Source organism: Stigmatopora nigra, chromosome 3 (genome assembly GCF_051989575.1).
Source record: "Stigmatopora nigra isolate UIUO_SnigA chromosome 3, RoL_Snig_1.1, whole genome shotgun sequence".
NCBI lineage: Eukaryota > Metazoa > Chordata > Actinopteri > Syngnathiformes > Syngnathidae > Stigmatopora > Stigmatopora nigra.
The window spans coordinates 14,888,647-14,906,677 of NC_135510.1; the positions used below are offsets into that span (position 1 = coordinate 14,888,647).

Sequence of the window (18,031 nt, forward strand, 5' to 3'; positions counted from 1 at the left end):
TAAAATGAAGGTCTTTATATGATTTTCACATCTATATTATTGAGATACAGAGGTACCTCTACTTCCAAAAATAATTTGTTCCACCAGGGGCTATTAACTTGAATTTTTTAGCAGTCTCATTTTATACTTGTATGCCATAATTTGTTCCAGTAGTACCCCCTAAACCGGGGGTCGGCAACCTGAGGATCTGGAGCCGCATGCGCCTCTTTATCGCTGCCTTAGTATTTTTCCCATGTGGAGTCTAAAGTGACAAGCCATTTCATTTAGCTTTGTACACAACAAACTGCTTTCTTGTGTGAAACATTAAGTTCGTCTATGCGAAAAACAAATACGTAACAATGAAAAATGTGAACATTCACATGTTAACTGATCCCCTAAATAGATTTCTAATCCAAAACATCTGGCTTACTATAGTGAACACCACAGTGGATCTAAGATGAATTTTCAGGCAGTCATTTCCTGCTAGAACAATCCAAACAACCCATGGTCAGTGTGGTCAAGCCTCAAGAGGCCACAAACATTCTTCAAACCAACTCCCACAATGACCTCCAGAGGCATATGGTCATTTAAAAGGGACATATTGGATATATAAAGCGCTCTACTAGTGTTCCACTGTGATGCAAAAATGTATGGCAGGTTTGAGTATGAAATGTGAAACGTCCTCCATAACTCCTAAGATTTTATTGCAAGTTTTAGAGGGTTAAAATATTTCGGAGCAAGCTGTTAAGAACTACACAACAGTTAAAAAGGTCCAATCTACTTTAGGAGCCATGAAACTAGAAAAAAATGCTTGCTGTATTTGTTAAATGTTTTATATACCATACCCTAAATGCTGTAGCAGCCTCTGACGGAGTTTAAGCGCGACCGTCCGACAAAAAGCTCCTTTTTTGTGCACTTTGTCATCTTTTTCCGGGACCATGGCGAAGAACCTCCAGCCGGCGGTGAGCTATCAATTCGTGTGCGCCTTTAACCTTTACTCGTCACACAGTTTCTTGAGTTTTTGACAATCATCAAGTTGTGAGGTTGTGTGTTGAGTGTACATACAAATGTCTACGCAACTGCCACTTGCAAATCCACCTCATTGGAAAATGTCTATGCATTTTTCATTCATTTTAATAGCTTAATGATTTTGGTTATTTTTTCCATACACATACGTCTATAATACAAAATTCATACAAAGTGTGTGCAAAATATTCTTCTACTTGTGAAAAATCCATGTTACGAAACAACTTCTGAATTAATTTTTGAAGTAAGGGTAACACTGTACATGTAAAAAACATACCTAAATACAAACCTATTCATATGTCCATATGTATGCCACCGTATATTGAAGTGGTTCACTCGCCTGTGCAGTCAAACGCAGTTTGATTCCCGCTGGTGGCGGTATGATTGTGAGTGTGAATGGTGGTCTGTCGCTTTGTGTTCTGTACGACTAATTGGTGATCGTTCTTGGATGCAGTCTGCCTTTCGCCCGAAGTCAGCTGGGATAGGCTCCAGCAACTGCCACAACCCTTACGGGGTGTTGAAAATGAACTCATGAATGTTCATACGCGGTGGCTTTATAAATCGATAATATTGCTACTTCAATGTAAAATATATCTCTATTTACAAAACATCTAAGTCACTAAACCACTTCTGGGAGGAATTAATTTCCTAAGTAGAGGTACCACTATATATATATTAAGTGTCTATTTCTGTATGTAAACACACTGATTGGGCGGGAGCATGTCTGAGCATGTAATGTGTCTGTTTACTTACGCAGAGCGCCCCTCCACATCAAGCTTTGTTGGGACTATACCCTTCTTGCTTAGAACAGCAGCCGCCTTGTCCACTTCCCCACGTTCCACTGCCTTCATCAGCCGATCATCGTACTTGTTCCAGTCTGTGTTCTGACAACGTCAATAAAAATGCAGTGGCAACGTTAACATATTTTACCAATTTAAACATGCAGTTTGTTTATTGGGATTTACAAATTTACATGTAAAAGGGATGTCTATAAACCGGACATTGCAGTAGTCTTGGTTAAGTTAGAGAATAGGACATCAACAAGCAAAAAAGGGAAATCATAGTGTAACAAACTTTCAATGTATTCTGAACGATTGCTGAATTCAATCGGGAAAGTCAAAAATACTAAACCAACTGTTGATTAATATAATATCATATAACATTAAAACAGTTCAAACATGCTTAGGCTAAAACAATCACATTTTTTTTTAACAAAGATGAAACAAGTTCTACATCAGCATTTCTTTTGGAGTGTGGGCTTTTTGCAAGGAGTACATACAAAGTGCATGGAGGTGCATTTCAGCCAGCGGCTCATCTTGGGTGAGTGGAGCTGGTCCTTGCACCGTGCTACTGAAAAGGTTGCCAGCGTTGCGGTTTTTAAAAACAACAAAAATGGATCGGAAAAGTATCAAAAATCTCCTCAATGCACTCAACCAGTGAGTACCACCCCTAAAAAAAAAGCAAGGATCAGAATTTCAACGGAGGTCCTATTACAAAAGGCTTGTCCACTGGACTGTTCTTCATTTGATGAAAAAAAAAAAAGAGTATTTGTTTGTTCTGTTACAGGCTCTACCTGTAACTTCAGTACTGCACAGCAGTCGGTTCTTCAATGGAGGATAAGGAAGGGTGAAAGAGGAGGAAAAAAAAGATAGAGGTGGAGAAGCAGTCGGGCCAGCCCCTGCCAGCCTTGGGACCTGCCCTGGCCGGCAACTGCAACTCCTCCTCGGGGGTGAAAGTCAGCTCAGCTTGGCTACCTCTCAACTCCTCCAAATGTCTATCGCCTGTCTAAATCTTAAACGAGTAGCCGTACTCAGTTTACTTTTTGACAGTCTACCTCCTACTCTTTGAACTGCCTTCAGACTGACTGCAAACCCTGGACGCAAGCCGCTTATTAAGAGCGCCTCTCTTTCCCAGCTTCTTTTCACGGTCCGTGGTCTCATGTGCCTTAACCCCCAACAAATGGTAAGGTCAGTCAAACTCAATGAGGTAAATATGTGAGCTCTCCGGTTTAAAATATCACCCCCTCCCTGGTAAATAGCAGTGGTGCAGACAGTCTGCAGTCTGGCTACCTCTTTTTTTGACTTGCAAACCTTTCTATAGTGACTGATTGGAAGACAGGAGCCAAGAATACATAGTACACATTACTGCTCCATGAGTAATAGCTATAGAGTCTCCACTCCCAGCAGGAAGGAAGGCTATCCTAAAGACAGTACTTACATTACCAACCCCACCAGAGCCCTTACATTTCTCCATCTGAAAATATTAATGCCAGGGAAGAATTCAGGGTTGTATATTTAAAGAGGTCCAAGTATTAACACTTGAAGCACATTAGTTGGGTAAAGGCGGCTGGTCACCTGTCTGTCTCGAGACAGTGATCTTTTTTTTACAAAGCTCCATGGTCAGGGTTCCACAGTAGCAAGGTTAAAAGTCAGAATTTTTACAAACAGTTTTCCAAGATTGCAGTTAGCTAAATCATGAACTAATACCACTACGTGCAGAGTTCAACGTTCACTTGATTGAAAGGTCACACAGAAAATAAGAGTGAAAGAGCTGAATTATTGTTAACATAATTGTTATTATTTAACTGACACATTTACAGGTCAAAGGGGACTTATGTTACTGGCCTATGCTCTAACCCTGTAAACAAAGTGCCCCTGAGATCCAAAATCATCCACCACACGACACATCATATGAAGAACTGGGTGTCAATTTTCGAAAGCTGCACACCCTCCGTTGGGGATAAAGGTGCCAAATGGCAGTTAGCCAGAACTCTACAGTGCAACTCATCATATAAATATTTCACAGGGGCTTGCTTGTGCGTGTGTATTTGTTTGTCAGTCTGTTTATGAACCAGTTAATAATAGGGCTGTTAGCAGGCAAAAACACATTTGAGCAGAAACTGTTAAATAGATGCTCTCTCCCTGACAGAGAAAGATCTTGATACACCAGTTAGACATCTCAAATTCGACTATGTTAAATCGGGCCGACGACATAATTTAGAGGTTTTGGTTATAAAAAATAAAGAAATAAGAAAACAATCAGGTTTTTAAGCCATAATTATCTTTTAAGTATTGACACATTGGATGCCATTGACGGCAGTAGACGCCTAATCCGTTTTGACTGGGGGCTGGCAATACCACTCAAAAGGGATTGGACATTTATTGCCGTCAATGACAGCGAAATATCACTGACAACCTTAAATTTGAAATTATTTTGCTGCACATGACCGCCATTGGCAGAGGAAGAGTTCAAATTAAACCTTTATATTTGCCTTGTTTGCATGAATCTACAAAGATAGCATGTCACCATGTCAAGTTGCTATTTAAACAGTGACCTTGGCAGCATAACGTCACCTGGCACATGCAAGGTGTTTAACTATTCACACATTCTTGTAGCCTGGAAATATTTCAGTGTGAGATATCTGTCATCTTTAACTCAGGCTTTAAACCCTTCAGTACAAGTCATAACTCTTCACAACACTTAGGTTTCCTACCTCTCCCTCCTGGACTAACACATCTCTAATGTCCTAATGGATGAAATCACAAGCAGCAAATAGAAAGCCAGTCATCTAATAATAGTTTACTGCCAGCACATAAGTATAAAAATGTAGGGTAATATGTAAATCGATCCTGCCAAACTACTGATGCTACAGATGTGGTTTCACAAAGCAATGACGGTATCAGTGAAAATGATCACAGTCGACCATGATATAGTACTATATTATATTTATTATGTGACAATTTGTTATGTCAAAGTCTGACTTTGTAAACTTGCAAGCTTTTTAAATGTCTATTACAGCTTTTTGATACTTTCTATTTCAATAAATAGCAAATGCATTTCATTTATTTAGATGAAGGGATTCATGTGCTTATTATGTTTTCAACAGACTAACATGGTAATTTCAACACTGATAATGGAAGCTGTCCTGTTTTCATACAAAATGTATGTACTTTTATAAAGGGGTTTAAAAGGTATTATAAAATAAATGTTGGTGTGTGTTGCCATTACGAATGGCTACGCAATAAAATCACATAATGGCAGTGGGGTGTAAGTACTTACAGTAAATATTAAGCATACATTGCTATTTTAGAAAATGCAGGAGATTCCTGCACGTTACCATTCCTGACACCACATGAAGATCAGTTAAGAACGAGCATGTATAAACCTGCCCCAAATCATAATAAAAAAAACTGACAAACAAAAAACGTTTAAGTAAAAAGTCTTGACCTTACTTTACAAAATGTCGTACACATACTATATGGTTGGAGAATTTGGCGAAATAACTTAAATGCATTTTTTTTCTTTCAGGTATCATGATTATGATTGTGTTTTAAATGCATACATTTTAAATGCATAAAATTGAAATGCGGTAATACGGTCTAGAACAAAGTCTTACAGAAGTGAGGTGCATAAGAATAACGTTTATTTTTAAACTGTTTCAGTTTCCATCACCTTCTTCTGCCTTTTGTCTCCTGTTAGACCAGAGAAAGCTAAGCAGTAATGAAGGTAATTTGATTGTTTGTGATTATGATATGCTTTGATTGTCTTTGCACAAAACAGTAATATAAAATTTTACTTGAGAAAATGAATAATCATTTTACGACCAATTTAAAAATCCCTGTATTAGAAGTAGTAACCTCTCTAAATTAAGAAATTCAATTATAAACAACAACAATTGCTTCTCTGTTACACGTGAAGGCTTCTCTTCTGTAAAATAAAGTGCAGTAAAAATAAATAAATAAAATCCAATTAGAATCCAGTAAAACATTTTTTTAATTCCCTACCTGGTACAGGTGACCACAAACAAATTAATCTACAATTGTTGTTTGTTTGAAAATTAAAAAGACAATAGTCAACGGTTATTCAAACAAAAATAATTGTCTAATGAGTTAGAGTTGATCAGATTAGTGGGAAGTCAAGAGTTGATATTAGCTGCAGCCTTCATTAAGATGGGCAATAATAAATCACAGTAAAGGTCTCTAAAATTCGCACCTTTGTAAGAACTGGTGGATTCCTCAAGTCTCCATTCCTGCGTACAAACGCGCACATATCACAAAACATGATGAAGTAGTGTAAGAAAAAGCTTCAAATAGGCCACTCCTGGCCTGCCCAGCATGTGCGAGTAAGGCCGGAGATGACATCATGGTTGACCCCCTATTGAGCCAGACAATAATCCTGAAAACACAGACTGTCACGCTACCACACATTCTATAGTAAACAAGGCCTCCCAGAAAGAAACCTCTGCCCGGATGTTGTTTGAGTTTATCATATACACTATTTAAATGTAGATTAAGACCCGCATGCTCTATCACTAGTGTATATTATTAGCGGCAAGTTATCTAATAAAATAACGTGCGTGTGTGTGTGTGTGTGTGGGGGGGGGGGGGGGGGTTGAAATGATTATAACCACCATACGGATTTTAATTTGACTGAATTTTGAGCAGTTCACTTAAAACACTAGGATTTAAAGATTATTTACTTAAGGACAGAAGACATTTTTTTAGGCAAGTCCTATTATCTATTAAATACAGCCATAATACACATGAATTAACAAATATATGTTAATGGACATAAATATGTAATTATCCAAAATTATAGCTAAAGGCTAATTTCCACTTGTCACTTGTGAAGGTTGAGTCATAAAATCAATAGGTTAATAGAAGATAAAAGACTAGAAAACATATTAGAAACAATGAGACACACACAAGCAGCACAGTTCTAGGCAGTGTTGTGATCACAATGTTGTTCATCCAGCAGCCAGGCTTTAAAATGATTGGCAAAGAGATCCTGAGACATGAGTTCACATATGTTAATTGGTATTGATTTTCAGCTATGTGAGGTAATTACCGGCTACTACAGACTAGGCTTGTCAAGATCAGGACCAGAAATAGCGTTCAGTGAAGATTTGCCACCAATAGCCATATTTATTACATCTTACCAGTCAACTTAAAAGCCCTTACTGTATTTTATACATTTTTTGATCAATCCAATTTGTGTATGCTGTCTAAAAACTTTGTTACGAGATTTTTTTTTTGTAAAACCGATCACGTTTGCCCATTTTGACTCTAATCCGGATTGTCTCGGTCACTGGCAGCAGACGAAAAAATCATCGTCGACTGCTAATAGTCATACTTTAAGCATGATATGCACAAGCGTTTACCCCATTTCATACGTATGTCTTTTCACCATCAGCAAGGAACGTACTCAAACAGTGAAGCTGTCAGCATCATACCGCGATAGCTACAGAATTGTATTGAGCGCATTCTGATCTGTTACCCTGTCTACTTTGGAGAATATTTTAGACTTTTAAGTGCGCCCTATGTGAGCACATATGTGCAGCGTTGCTTACATTTGTACGTTTTTTTTTGTTATTTTTGTTACTTAATAAGGAGGATCGCAATCATTAATAAGGGGAGCAATTGGCCGAGATTGACAGGTATGTTAAAATAAAAATAATACATGTGTACTGGTAGAGTTTGGGTCCCATCACATGATAATATTATATCACAAACATTTTTTCTTTTTGCTCACAAACGTACTAAATAAATCATGACTTAAGTAACCTGCTACACCCATACCTTTCAAAGATAAAAATGGAATTATGTCTCTTTGAGACCTTATAGCAAATTTGTAAGAAGAGCTTTCTTATTATTGATAGAAATACATGAACACAGCAGGGCGAAAACCGATTTTGCCGGGAAAGTTACATCAGAATCCCGAGAGAAAAAAAGTCAATTCAAACTTCAATTAATAACACTTTTTTTTTTTTTTTTTAACTTATGAAAGGCTTTTTGGTTCTTAAAAAGAGACTGGCTTCTCACAGACAACCTGTGGCTTTGTGCCCTTTGTCATTGTAAGTGATGGCAGTTGAAGAAAAAAAACCTCCTTAAACTGCACACAATGGCAAAGACTGTTTATTAGTATGCACAATAGAGCATGGCTGAATTAATTTGACACATTCATTTAACCAAAGTGCCTTTGATGCGGCCTCTATTTGTAAATAAATAAAACATACATCAAAAAGCATTAATCCTAGTAATTATAACATTTTTTTCTGTTCTTGCTAATACTCGTTGGGTAACCGTATATGCATAGATGAGAAAAGTACAAGAATAAACTAATTCATTATTATGTGCAAAGCCATGTTGTTAAAAGAATTTGGAGACCATACTTTAAAAGGTCAATTTATATCGTTTCTTTTTGTCTAAATAGTCAGCTTGATGATGCTTGCAGTTTTTTAAATTTTTTATTGCTTTCATACTGCACAGCAACTTTTGGTTTAAATGCAAATTTTAAAAAAACACTTCCAAAGTTTTATTATTCATTACTATAGTGGGAGGAGGGAGTTGTCTTATTTATTGCACAACAGAATAACAAAAATACTTCCATCATGTTATACTCTCTTTTCTTTTAAATTAAGGTAACGTAGTTACTTTCATAATTAAATAACAAAGATGGTATTTATTTTACTTTACTTATTTACAGAAATTTCCAATGTGAAAGGCAAAGTAATAGTTACCGTGGTAATTATGAATAGGCATGTTTTTTATTGTGATAATATCTGTCATATTGCAATTAAATATGAAAAAATAAAATGAAAAATAATTGTTCTTTTTAAAAGCCTGCACTTTTATGACCCAATTGTGATCCTAAGAAAATACTGTGCTCAGTTCCCCATCATCATCACCGTCATCACATGGGAGCCATCCCTAATGTATGTATACACAAAAACAGTCACACTCAATAGTGAGAAATCTAATAGGGACATATTTTAGGGTCCAGGATCTAATGCACCGGTTCCCAACCTTTTTCTCACCTCGTACCAGTAAAGCTCTTTCCCCAATCCCCTATTGACTCAATGTTAAATAATAGTCATTAAATCCCAATTCACCTAATGTTAAAATCTATCAATTGCCAATAACACATCAAATTTCAATAAGATTGGTTGAATTGTTTAGAAAATCCCCATTCACTCAATGTTAAATAATAGTCATTAAATATATTCACTTGATGTTAAAATCTATCAATTGCATGCTATTTGGGTGAACAGGAAAAAATGTAACTGTCCTTCTGATCTTTATCAAATTTGTAGGGAAGTTTACCACTTATAAAATAAATAATAACTGCCAAACATTGTGAGTATTTGTTAAGATTTTTGGAAATTATTGCCAAATTTCAATTCCCAAAATGGATTGACTTTGCTTATAGCTGTTTCTACTCACACTGTACTAACACTTGTGTTACTTTCATATAGACTAATTGCGTCTACACACATGAAGGTGTTAATGACTATTATTCAGGCAGTGGCTCCGTAGTTTCTTACTATTTGCCCCACACTTAATTCTTACCGGCTAAATAGGCCCTGGGACTATTTGACCGATTACCGGCTAAGGAGCCACTGCCAATGTTTTTTTACTGTGACGGACCGGCACTAGGTAGCTCGCGAACCAGCATCGGCCCACGGACCGGTGGTTGGGGACCCCTGATCTAATGCATGTTTTCTGTCGACTTTTATGAGTGTTACACAGACGCACCCGACTGTGTGATCGGGCCTGAACTGCAGGACACTAGAGATCAAATGAGGGGCTTCGGAACACGCATATAAAACAAGCACTTCACCGTGAGATTCACTCAAGAAAGATAGAAGAAGCACCAGTAAAGCAACAGGTTATTTGCATACAGGCAATTGTGGAACGTCCAAAGCACCTCGAAACAACAGCAGGTGCCCCACGTTTCCAAGTTCCTACGGTGAGAACACAGAAGAAACTAAAGGGATCGATGAGCGGCAAAACTACAAGTAAGTGATGAAAACGCAATCTTGGAAAGATCGCTGACGATCATCCAGCTAAAGCTAATTCAGCTATCACATAGTCGCAATCGTCAGCAACAATAAAAGTGCACTTACAGTGATGTTAACTTCGTGCTTTTTCAATCTGTACTTCAGACTCTTCATTCTGTAATGCTGTCACGTCCACCACCCTTTGTGATCAAGATCTCCAGAAGATGGGAGGGAAAAAAAACAAGTTTACGGGAACTAAAACGAAGTTTTATCCCGTTCTCCCACGGGGTGAGTTCCACCTGACGCCAAACCGCAAAGCCTGCCTTAGAGTCCAGGCCGTTTAGCCAATTAGAAACGAGTATTAGCGATCTGCTTCAGTTTTCAACCAATTGGGTGCGTGAAAGGGCGGGACTTCCGCGGTTAGGATCAATGGGACAAGTTGGAGACGTCCTGGGACAAGACGGGGATGACGTCAGGCTTACCTGAAACCGAATCACCTGGGTGAAAAACACCTATTGTAATGTTTAAAAATCATTTTAATTTCAGCATTTCAGTTCAAAGTGGATATAATAATGTTACATTCGTCACAGTTTAGATATCCTGCGATGCAGAAGTGGGTGGTTTCTGAAGGGTAGACTTACTTTATACAAGCAGGGTTGTTTAGAACCAAAAGACAATTGTTGTGCTATTTAAAAAAAATTCTCTTTTGAAAAATTTCTCTTTTGAAAAATGGGTTAGATGAGAAAGGAAAATTTTAGTTACACGCATACGGGCCGGGCCCTACAGCTGATATTGCCCCTGCTGAGTCAATACTCTCAGTAATAGGCATCTGAGCATGGTCGGGTCTATGTAACCATGATATAGATGCTGAATCATGAGTTCCCGCCGAGGTGGAAGCCTCGCCACCACTTTGGAATGCAGAAGATTGTGCTGCTAGCTTAGTGCGCTTCAATTGTTTACGCCTTTCCCAACGTTATAATAATTAGAGAATAGATAAAGCGTGATTTATGGATGGGTGGATGTTTTATAACTCCCGTCACAACAGAAAAAAAATCAGTGTTCTGGGAAGCACCGAGAAACGAGCTGGCGGACCAATCAGCCATGTGGTGCGTTTATGGCACATCGTGTAAAAACAACGATTCATACATCAACTCTGCTTTCAGCTTGAACAAAAAAAGTTGACTTTACACACTTACAGAAGATGAAGAAATTCAATCGTCTATTAGGATCCCACAGCCGTTTCTGGCCACCATAAAACATTTCAACTCTCTACGTTGCATGGTTTGGACAAAGATAGCGAGAGAATCTTAACATACCCACACACTCACACACCCATAAATCACGATATATAAGGATTATAGACTAAAATCACTAATCAAGTCGAATGAGGAATCACCCAACATCATTCCTTGACCAAACCTTTATATTTAAATGCATTCATTCATTTTCCCTACTGCTGAATGAAATTACAAATATTCGTGTGTGGAATTTGTGTGTTCAGGCTTTCAGGGATACTCCAGTTTCCCCCCATATTTAAAAAAAAACATGTATGGCAGGCTGGTTATACCCTTTAAAATGCCCCAAGGTGTGAGTGTGGGCATGAATAGCTGTCCGTCACCCTTGTGCGCTGTGATTGGCTGGCCACCAATTCCGGATGTTGAGATTAGCTCTACCATCCCCACGACCCTTGTGGGGATTAAGCGGTTCAGAAAATAAATGAATGAATGAATAGTATTACTTAAAATAGTCACTTGTTTTATTGAGGCTTTTTAAATAAAAAATATTGCACAAGTAATAATACCAGTGAGAACAAACACAAAAATAGTCTGAGATGAATTTAGTTTAAAAGAAAGGATTAAAAAACACTCTTAGACTTATATAAAATAATTGTAATAAAAAAAACATTGAATAAAGTTATCCAATCCAAAAAAAACATTGAATAAAGTTATCCAATCCAATGCACCAACTTCACTTTGAAAAGTTCCCATTGAAATTCAACCTCAAATCACCTGACCATGTCACTGCTTTTGTCAACACTATTAATGATCATTTTATGCTAGTAAATGTGCACTCCCAAGCTCCGTATTTAACAAAAACAAAAATGCGCAAAGTAATTTGCATGTACATTGATGTCAGCATCATTGATGTCATCAGCTGAATTTGGAGCCGTAAAATCAGCAACAATGTGCTGTCGGCTGTAAATGAGGTCACCTAGCGAGTCCATGGCAACAATGTTACCAAGGAAACAAAGCCAAATTAGATACACAATAACCAAAATCTGATAATCACACACTCAAAAGCCTAACATTGTTAATCCCATTTGTTATCCCATGGCTAACATATTACCCCCCAAAAAATCAATGTTAAGAAATTGAGTCTATAAGAAGGTTTAATTTAGTTTGAGAATAACAACACCAACATGTTTTCTTCAAAAAAATAAATAAAATTCCATCCATATGGCAATTAATATGACCATGTAGACAAAATAAATATGCACCCACAAAAGCACAAAGTGCACAACAAATTGACTTCAATACATTCAAGGGCATCTGAAAAAAATCTAATTTTTCTTGTTTTTATGAAAAACCAGATGAAGGAAAAGCATTCTCGCTATAAAGTGTTCCACCATGTCGTGTCTTTTAGTAGCAATTTAAGCGTTAGTACAAAGTGAAAATGTCAAGTTTGCCCTCTGGAGCACCAGTGGTAAAATGCTTGTTATTGTGGAGACCTGAGAATCCTCCTTGCAAGCACTCAAGTACCTATGCGTTGCTACTGTGGGGGCGCCGCATCCTAGTTGTTACCACTACGTCTATGATTAGATACATACAGATAGCCGCGGGTGAGACATGAAAGGACATGGCGAAAAATCTAAACACAATTGTAACCAATTCTGTTTGGCTAAGAAATATCTTGAAATGTTTTTCCGAGTGCCTCATCACTTTATGAGCAGTGAATATAAAAAGTTGTTCAAAAGCCCTTTTTATGGTGATCTAAAAAGATACAACCACAGTCCAAGACTTATAATTTGAAAACGGTCTTTCTCCACTGTAATGGTAACCTTTAGTTTAGAATTTAGATGATATAAAAATGTATAAACGTAGAATTATTTACCAAAAAGCCCATGTTGCGTATCCTCATTTGTCATGTAATGATTCCACCTCTGGGTTTTTTTTTTTTTTTGAGTGAGCCATCCAATTTTGGAAACTCTGATTCCTTCCTGCGCATAAAGACCAATACACTCATGCCTGATCCCTTAGGCAGTATCGATTTAACATCCTCAAGTCGTCCAACCTGCTCTTGGTTTGTGTCAAACGGTTTAAAAAGCCAGGAGCTACAGACATGATGTCATCATCTGAAAGAAACAATCAATTATATACAATGGCAATGTGCCAAGTGGTTCATGTAGCTAGTTCCTCCCAAGAAAAATAGGTCTCAATTGTCTCTTCCCAAGATCGATAGATTACTTTCCTAATGGGAACTAATTTTGCCACATACGTAGTAGTCAAAGAAATTGAAAAGTCAGCTCTCCAATTTGCCAAAAAGCTTGCACACATGAAGGAAGCATTGGCTTTTGTACCAAAAAAAAAAGTGTCTGTCTTTATACAAGACATTTAAAGTACAGTCATTTAAAGCAAGAATACCTGTATGACTCTTATCAGCAGTTGTTTTTAAATTTCCATTTGAATTCTTTTATTAATGTGATTTTCTTCTTTGGTTTAATCATTCAAGTTTTTAGATCAGAGGTGTCCAAACTTAGATGTCCTCTGTGGACCAGTTCGGACAAATCAAAGGATGCAAGGGCTAATTTCAAATCTTTCAACCTTCATTTATTAAACACGGCATATGTATATTTTGTCATATTGCACTGTACCAATATGTACCTATGTGAACATAGACCAAAACACAGTGATCTTTCATTTTGCTTTGAATCCTCTAAAAGGCATATATTTCTGTCATTTTCTTCAACTTAAAAAGCTCCAATGAAACATCCAATATGTATTTAAGCAGGAAGTTATACCTTGTATGATTCATTTTTTTGTTTTTAGTCTGAACAGCCATAATTTAGATTTGAAACGATAGCATTCAACGGGGGATCCATTCCAATTTCTGCATGTCTAGTCGATTGCTCAAAATCAATCTAGAGAGCCTGCGTTTGAAGGATGGGCAACTTGAATGGCTGCACAAATGTACTTTTGAATGCGACATGACAGCACAAAATCCCCTAACTATTACATCGTCTCTGCTGGAGTGGTAGGAGTCAAAAACCTTTTCGAGGAAGTCCTCAGAGTAACCAAACAGACATTTCCCACCCTAAGGAGTACCTGACATTATGGCACCATTTAGACTTGTCGTAGACAAAGTACATATAAATTATTTTTAATTCAACATATCCAAGCATGCAGTAAGTTCTCACTTTGTCAGTTTAAAGTTATTTTTTTGGGGGAATCGGTTGGGTACGAATTTGCATGGAGAATACGAGATTCATAATTGGGTTCCATTCTGCGCTCTGTGTTGGCCAAACTATCAGTGAAAACAACCATACTCAATCATTCTTACACTTTACGCACCACTTATCCTCACAAGGATCGCATGGAGTGCTGGAACCTGGGAATGTGGGAGGAAAACAGAGTACCCGGAAAAAAGCCACGCAAACCCAGACACACAGTGAGGACTGTCCTGGCATCAAACCCTCAACCCCAAAACTGTAAGGTTGATGCCCTAAATAATCCAGCACCAGGCCCCCATATAACAAAAACTTGTTCACTAAAAAGAAACCTTCACAAAAAAAATCTGCTAAATGTAACAGGGTTAATTACATGAGGAGAACATAATTTAAAAATAAACAAAAGAAAGGAAGAAAGACTTCCACAATTGATTTAAAGGGCATGTTTCAAGGTTTTCAATGACTATGACTAAAATATTTGTTTCTATCCCCGATTAATTTGACTGGATTTTTAATGGTTCCCTATCATTTAGGGACACAGATATTTTAGTCTACTTTTGAGGTCTATTTTACAAAAGCAATTGGGTCAGTTGAACAATGTATTGATGGCCATGTTGTAAAAGTAATTCTAATAATAATTGAAAGTTAGTAATAAGCCTTCTGGACCTATTGTTGTTTCACAAGGCTGCTGTCCGTTTATTTGACAACTGTGAAAACTGTCAGAAAACCATTCATCTCAGAGAGACCAATTGTACACGTTGGAACAATCACTCTGACACCCAGACAAATAAGCTCCCCCCCCCACCCCCCCCTGCATCTATTGAAATGAATAACAAAACCAAACTGTGCTTCAGATACTGTGGTTGATTTGCTTTTTATTGATTTTGTACCACAGCAAAAGAACACACAAAATATCTTGTCACACTTTTTAATGCAAAGACATGATTTACTACCAATAGCACTTAGGACATCGATTAATCTGATCTCTGCTCTTCCTGCCTAAGAAAAAATTATGTATTTTATGACAAAACGTTTGGCCTCAGTGAGGGATGCCTAGCAAAAGATGAAAGTCTCTTACTTTCCTTTGCAAACTGTTCAAATTCTCTTAATTATGTCTCATGGCTATCCATCCATATTGGCTAAACATTTTCTCGATCTATGATAACGTTTAAAAAATAAATATAGTTGATTTTTGACACAAATCATGCATTATAGAACATGTTATTTCAGTTAACACTCAAAATAGCATACATATATTACATTGTTGGCATCTTAGGCAGTTCAGGTATTAATTTATCTCATCCCATTTTCTGAACCGTTTTATCCTCACTAGGGTCGCCAGGGGTGCTGGAGCCTATCCCAACTGCCTTCTGGCCAGGGGTGGGGGACACCCTGAGTTGGTGTCCAGCCAATCGCAGGGCACAAGGAGAAAAACAACCATATTCAGGCTCACACTTGTACCGAGGAGCAATTTAGTGTGTCCAATGAGCCTATCATGCATGTCTTAGGAATGTGGGAGGAAACCAGAGTACCTGGAGAAAACCCATGCAGGCCTGGGGAGAACAGGTGGATCGACCTGGATTCTAACCCAGGTCCCCCACTGTGAGCCCGACGTGCTAACCACTCAGTCGCAGGTCCCCCCAGTAATAATTTATTTCTTGTATATTACCTTTTTCATGGTATAATATTGTTTGATGTGCAATTGTTTACCTTAACGCCTGCCCTATGAAAATGGAGAATATGCAAACTCCCCACAGTTAAACCGACCTGGATTTATAGGAAAATTTGTGAATTTCTAAATGGTTTTACACCAAACAAAAGAAAACCCTTGGTTATGCCCCTTTCAACACCTAAAGTACAAAAAGTCCCAGAATTCATCTAACAACACCAAGCAGTATTAATGAGAGTATGCATGCACAGGGGAGTCGAATGAAAAAATATATACTACGTATTTTTACATTGGCGCTAGATGTAGATTTCAGCTTACAGGTTAGCACCCGTCAGGAGAGTCACGTATGGCTCACGAGCCATAGGTTCCCTAGTACAGAGGGTAGACGACCCCAAGTTACGCACCGTTGTGCGCACCGAATTGCAGCCACCACCAGACAAAGTGTAAAAAAATAATAGTATTAATAAAATGAAACATTATGCTAAGCTTGTGAGACGTTTCCCCAATGAACGAGGAGCTTCAGCTTCCTCCTGTAGTCAGCCCTCATAAGGCAGTAGATGAGGGGGTTGAGGCAGCTGTTGGCGTGGGCCAAGCACACGGTGAGGGGAAAAACGTAGGTGTGCGCCAGGTAATAGGTTCTGTCCCACTTGGCCGCGTTGAGCTTGACTAGAACGCTCCACAGGGTGACAGCGTGGTTGGGCATCCAGCAGAGGAAGAAGGAGAGTACGACGATGGTGACGGACTTGGTGACCCGCGACGTCCTTCTGGGGTTGGTGCTTTTCATGCTCCTGTTGCGGATCAAGCGCAAAAGCTTGACGTAGCTGACCGACACCACGGAAATGGGCACCACAAAGCCCACCAGGATCTTGTGGATATGGTAGACCGCCAGCCAAGCTTGTCCGCCGGGGAATTTGAGAAGGCACAGGCTTTCTCCGCTCACGTGGCTGACGGTGGAGAAGATGGATGTAGGTAAAGTGGCCGCACTGGCCATGATCCAAATGAAAGCGCAGGTGCACTTGTCCGAGCTGGAGCCGCGGTGGGAGTCGCTGGGTTTGAGAGCCGAGGCCAGACACGAGTACCTGGTGACGCTCATGGCTGTGAGGAAGAAGACGCTGGCGTACATGTTCATCACGGTGACGGACAGGACGGCTTTGCACATGGCGTCCCCGAAGGGCCAGCTGAAGTCCAGCGCCGTGTCCACGGCCCAGAAGGGCAGCGTCAACACGAACTGAAAGTCGGTCACGGCCAAGTTCAACACGAAAAAGTTCACCCGGGACGTCTTACGCTCCCGTTTGGATCCTAGGAGGCAGAAGACCAGGAGGTTGCCCACCAGACCCACGGCACACACCAGGGAATAAACCGAACAGATCAGGACTCGGAGGACCGGGCTCCCGTCCGCCGATACGTCGATGTCCTCCAGGGTGAAAAAAGTAGAGTTGTCGGACCAAAATCTGTCGGTGTTGTTCTCGTGTCCGCTCATGGCTGGCTGCGCTCCGCTAGGCGCACACAGCACGAGCCGCCGCTCTGATGGATGGATGGATTGGAGCTCAGTGCGTAATGCCGTGCGACTCTTGAGGCTTTATTCCACTAGCGCGTAGCCCTCCCTTCTCTCTCACAAAAAAGGCAGAGCAACTTACATATTGACAGTCTTTCATTTCATCTTCCACTCTCCTTGAAAGGCTTGTGGGGGTAGATGGAGCCAAACCCAGCTGACTTCAGGCAAAAGGCAGAGTAGTATACCTTAGACTAGTGACCATTCACACTCACAATCATGCGACCACCAGCAGAAATCGAGCCCACGCCTGCCCACGCTAAAGTAAAGCGATCAAACCTCTACACCACAAGGCGCCATTGACAGGGGGTATGAGTTCAAATATATACTTTCAATACTCTATAAAAGGGGTTGGGAACCTTTTTGATGGAAAGAGCCATAAACAATTCATATTTTTTTAAATGTTAATCCTTGAGAGCCATGCTCCGAATTTAAAAGTCAACATACATGAAAATGTGTGCTTTCTTTAGTCACTTCACCACTTTTAAAGTACAAAAAGTCTCAGAATTCTTTTGACAACATTGTTATGTAGTTGCTAATCTATGAGTATCAATGAGAAAAGTCAGTCAGTCCCGAACGCAC

The 18,031-nt window shown here is 39.1% G+C and overlaps 2 protein-coding genes across 4 annotated transcripts in view; both read right to left on the minus strand.

The window, feature by feature from the left end:
* uacab (uveal autoantigen with coiled-coil domains and ankyrin repeats b) overlaps positions 1–10,113 on the minus strand; it is a 29,905-nt gene extending 19,792 nt beyond the window's left edge. For 2 of the 3 annotated variants that reach the window (XM_077713515.1, XM_077713513.1), the window contains exons 1-2: positions 9,911–10,113; positions 1,759–1,889 (exon numbers count right to left, since the gene is read on the minus strand). In XM_077713515.1, coding sequence (XP_077569641.1) covers positions 1,759–1,889; positions 9,911–9,958 — 179 coding nt within the window. In that variant the 5' untranslated portion in view covers positions 9,959–10,113. Of the gene's footprint in view, positions 1–1,758; positions 1,890–5,997; positions 6,035–9,910 lie in introns of all 3 variants that reach the window. The other variant, XM_077713514.1, reaches the window with a different exon arrangement.
* A 5,582-nt stretch (positions 10,114–15,695) lies between these two features.
* Positions 15,696–17,639, minus strand: rxfp3.3a1 (relaxin family peptide receptor 3.3a1). The gene has a single exon (XM_077713463.1). The coding sequence runs from the start codon at positions 17,375–17,377 to the stop codon at positions 16,379–16,381; it is 999 nt and encodes a 332-aa protein (XP_077569589.1). The 5' UTR covers positions 17,378–17,639; the 3' UTR covers positions 15,696–16,378.
* Between the last annotated feature and the right edge of the window lie 392 nt (positions 17,640–18,031).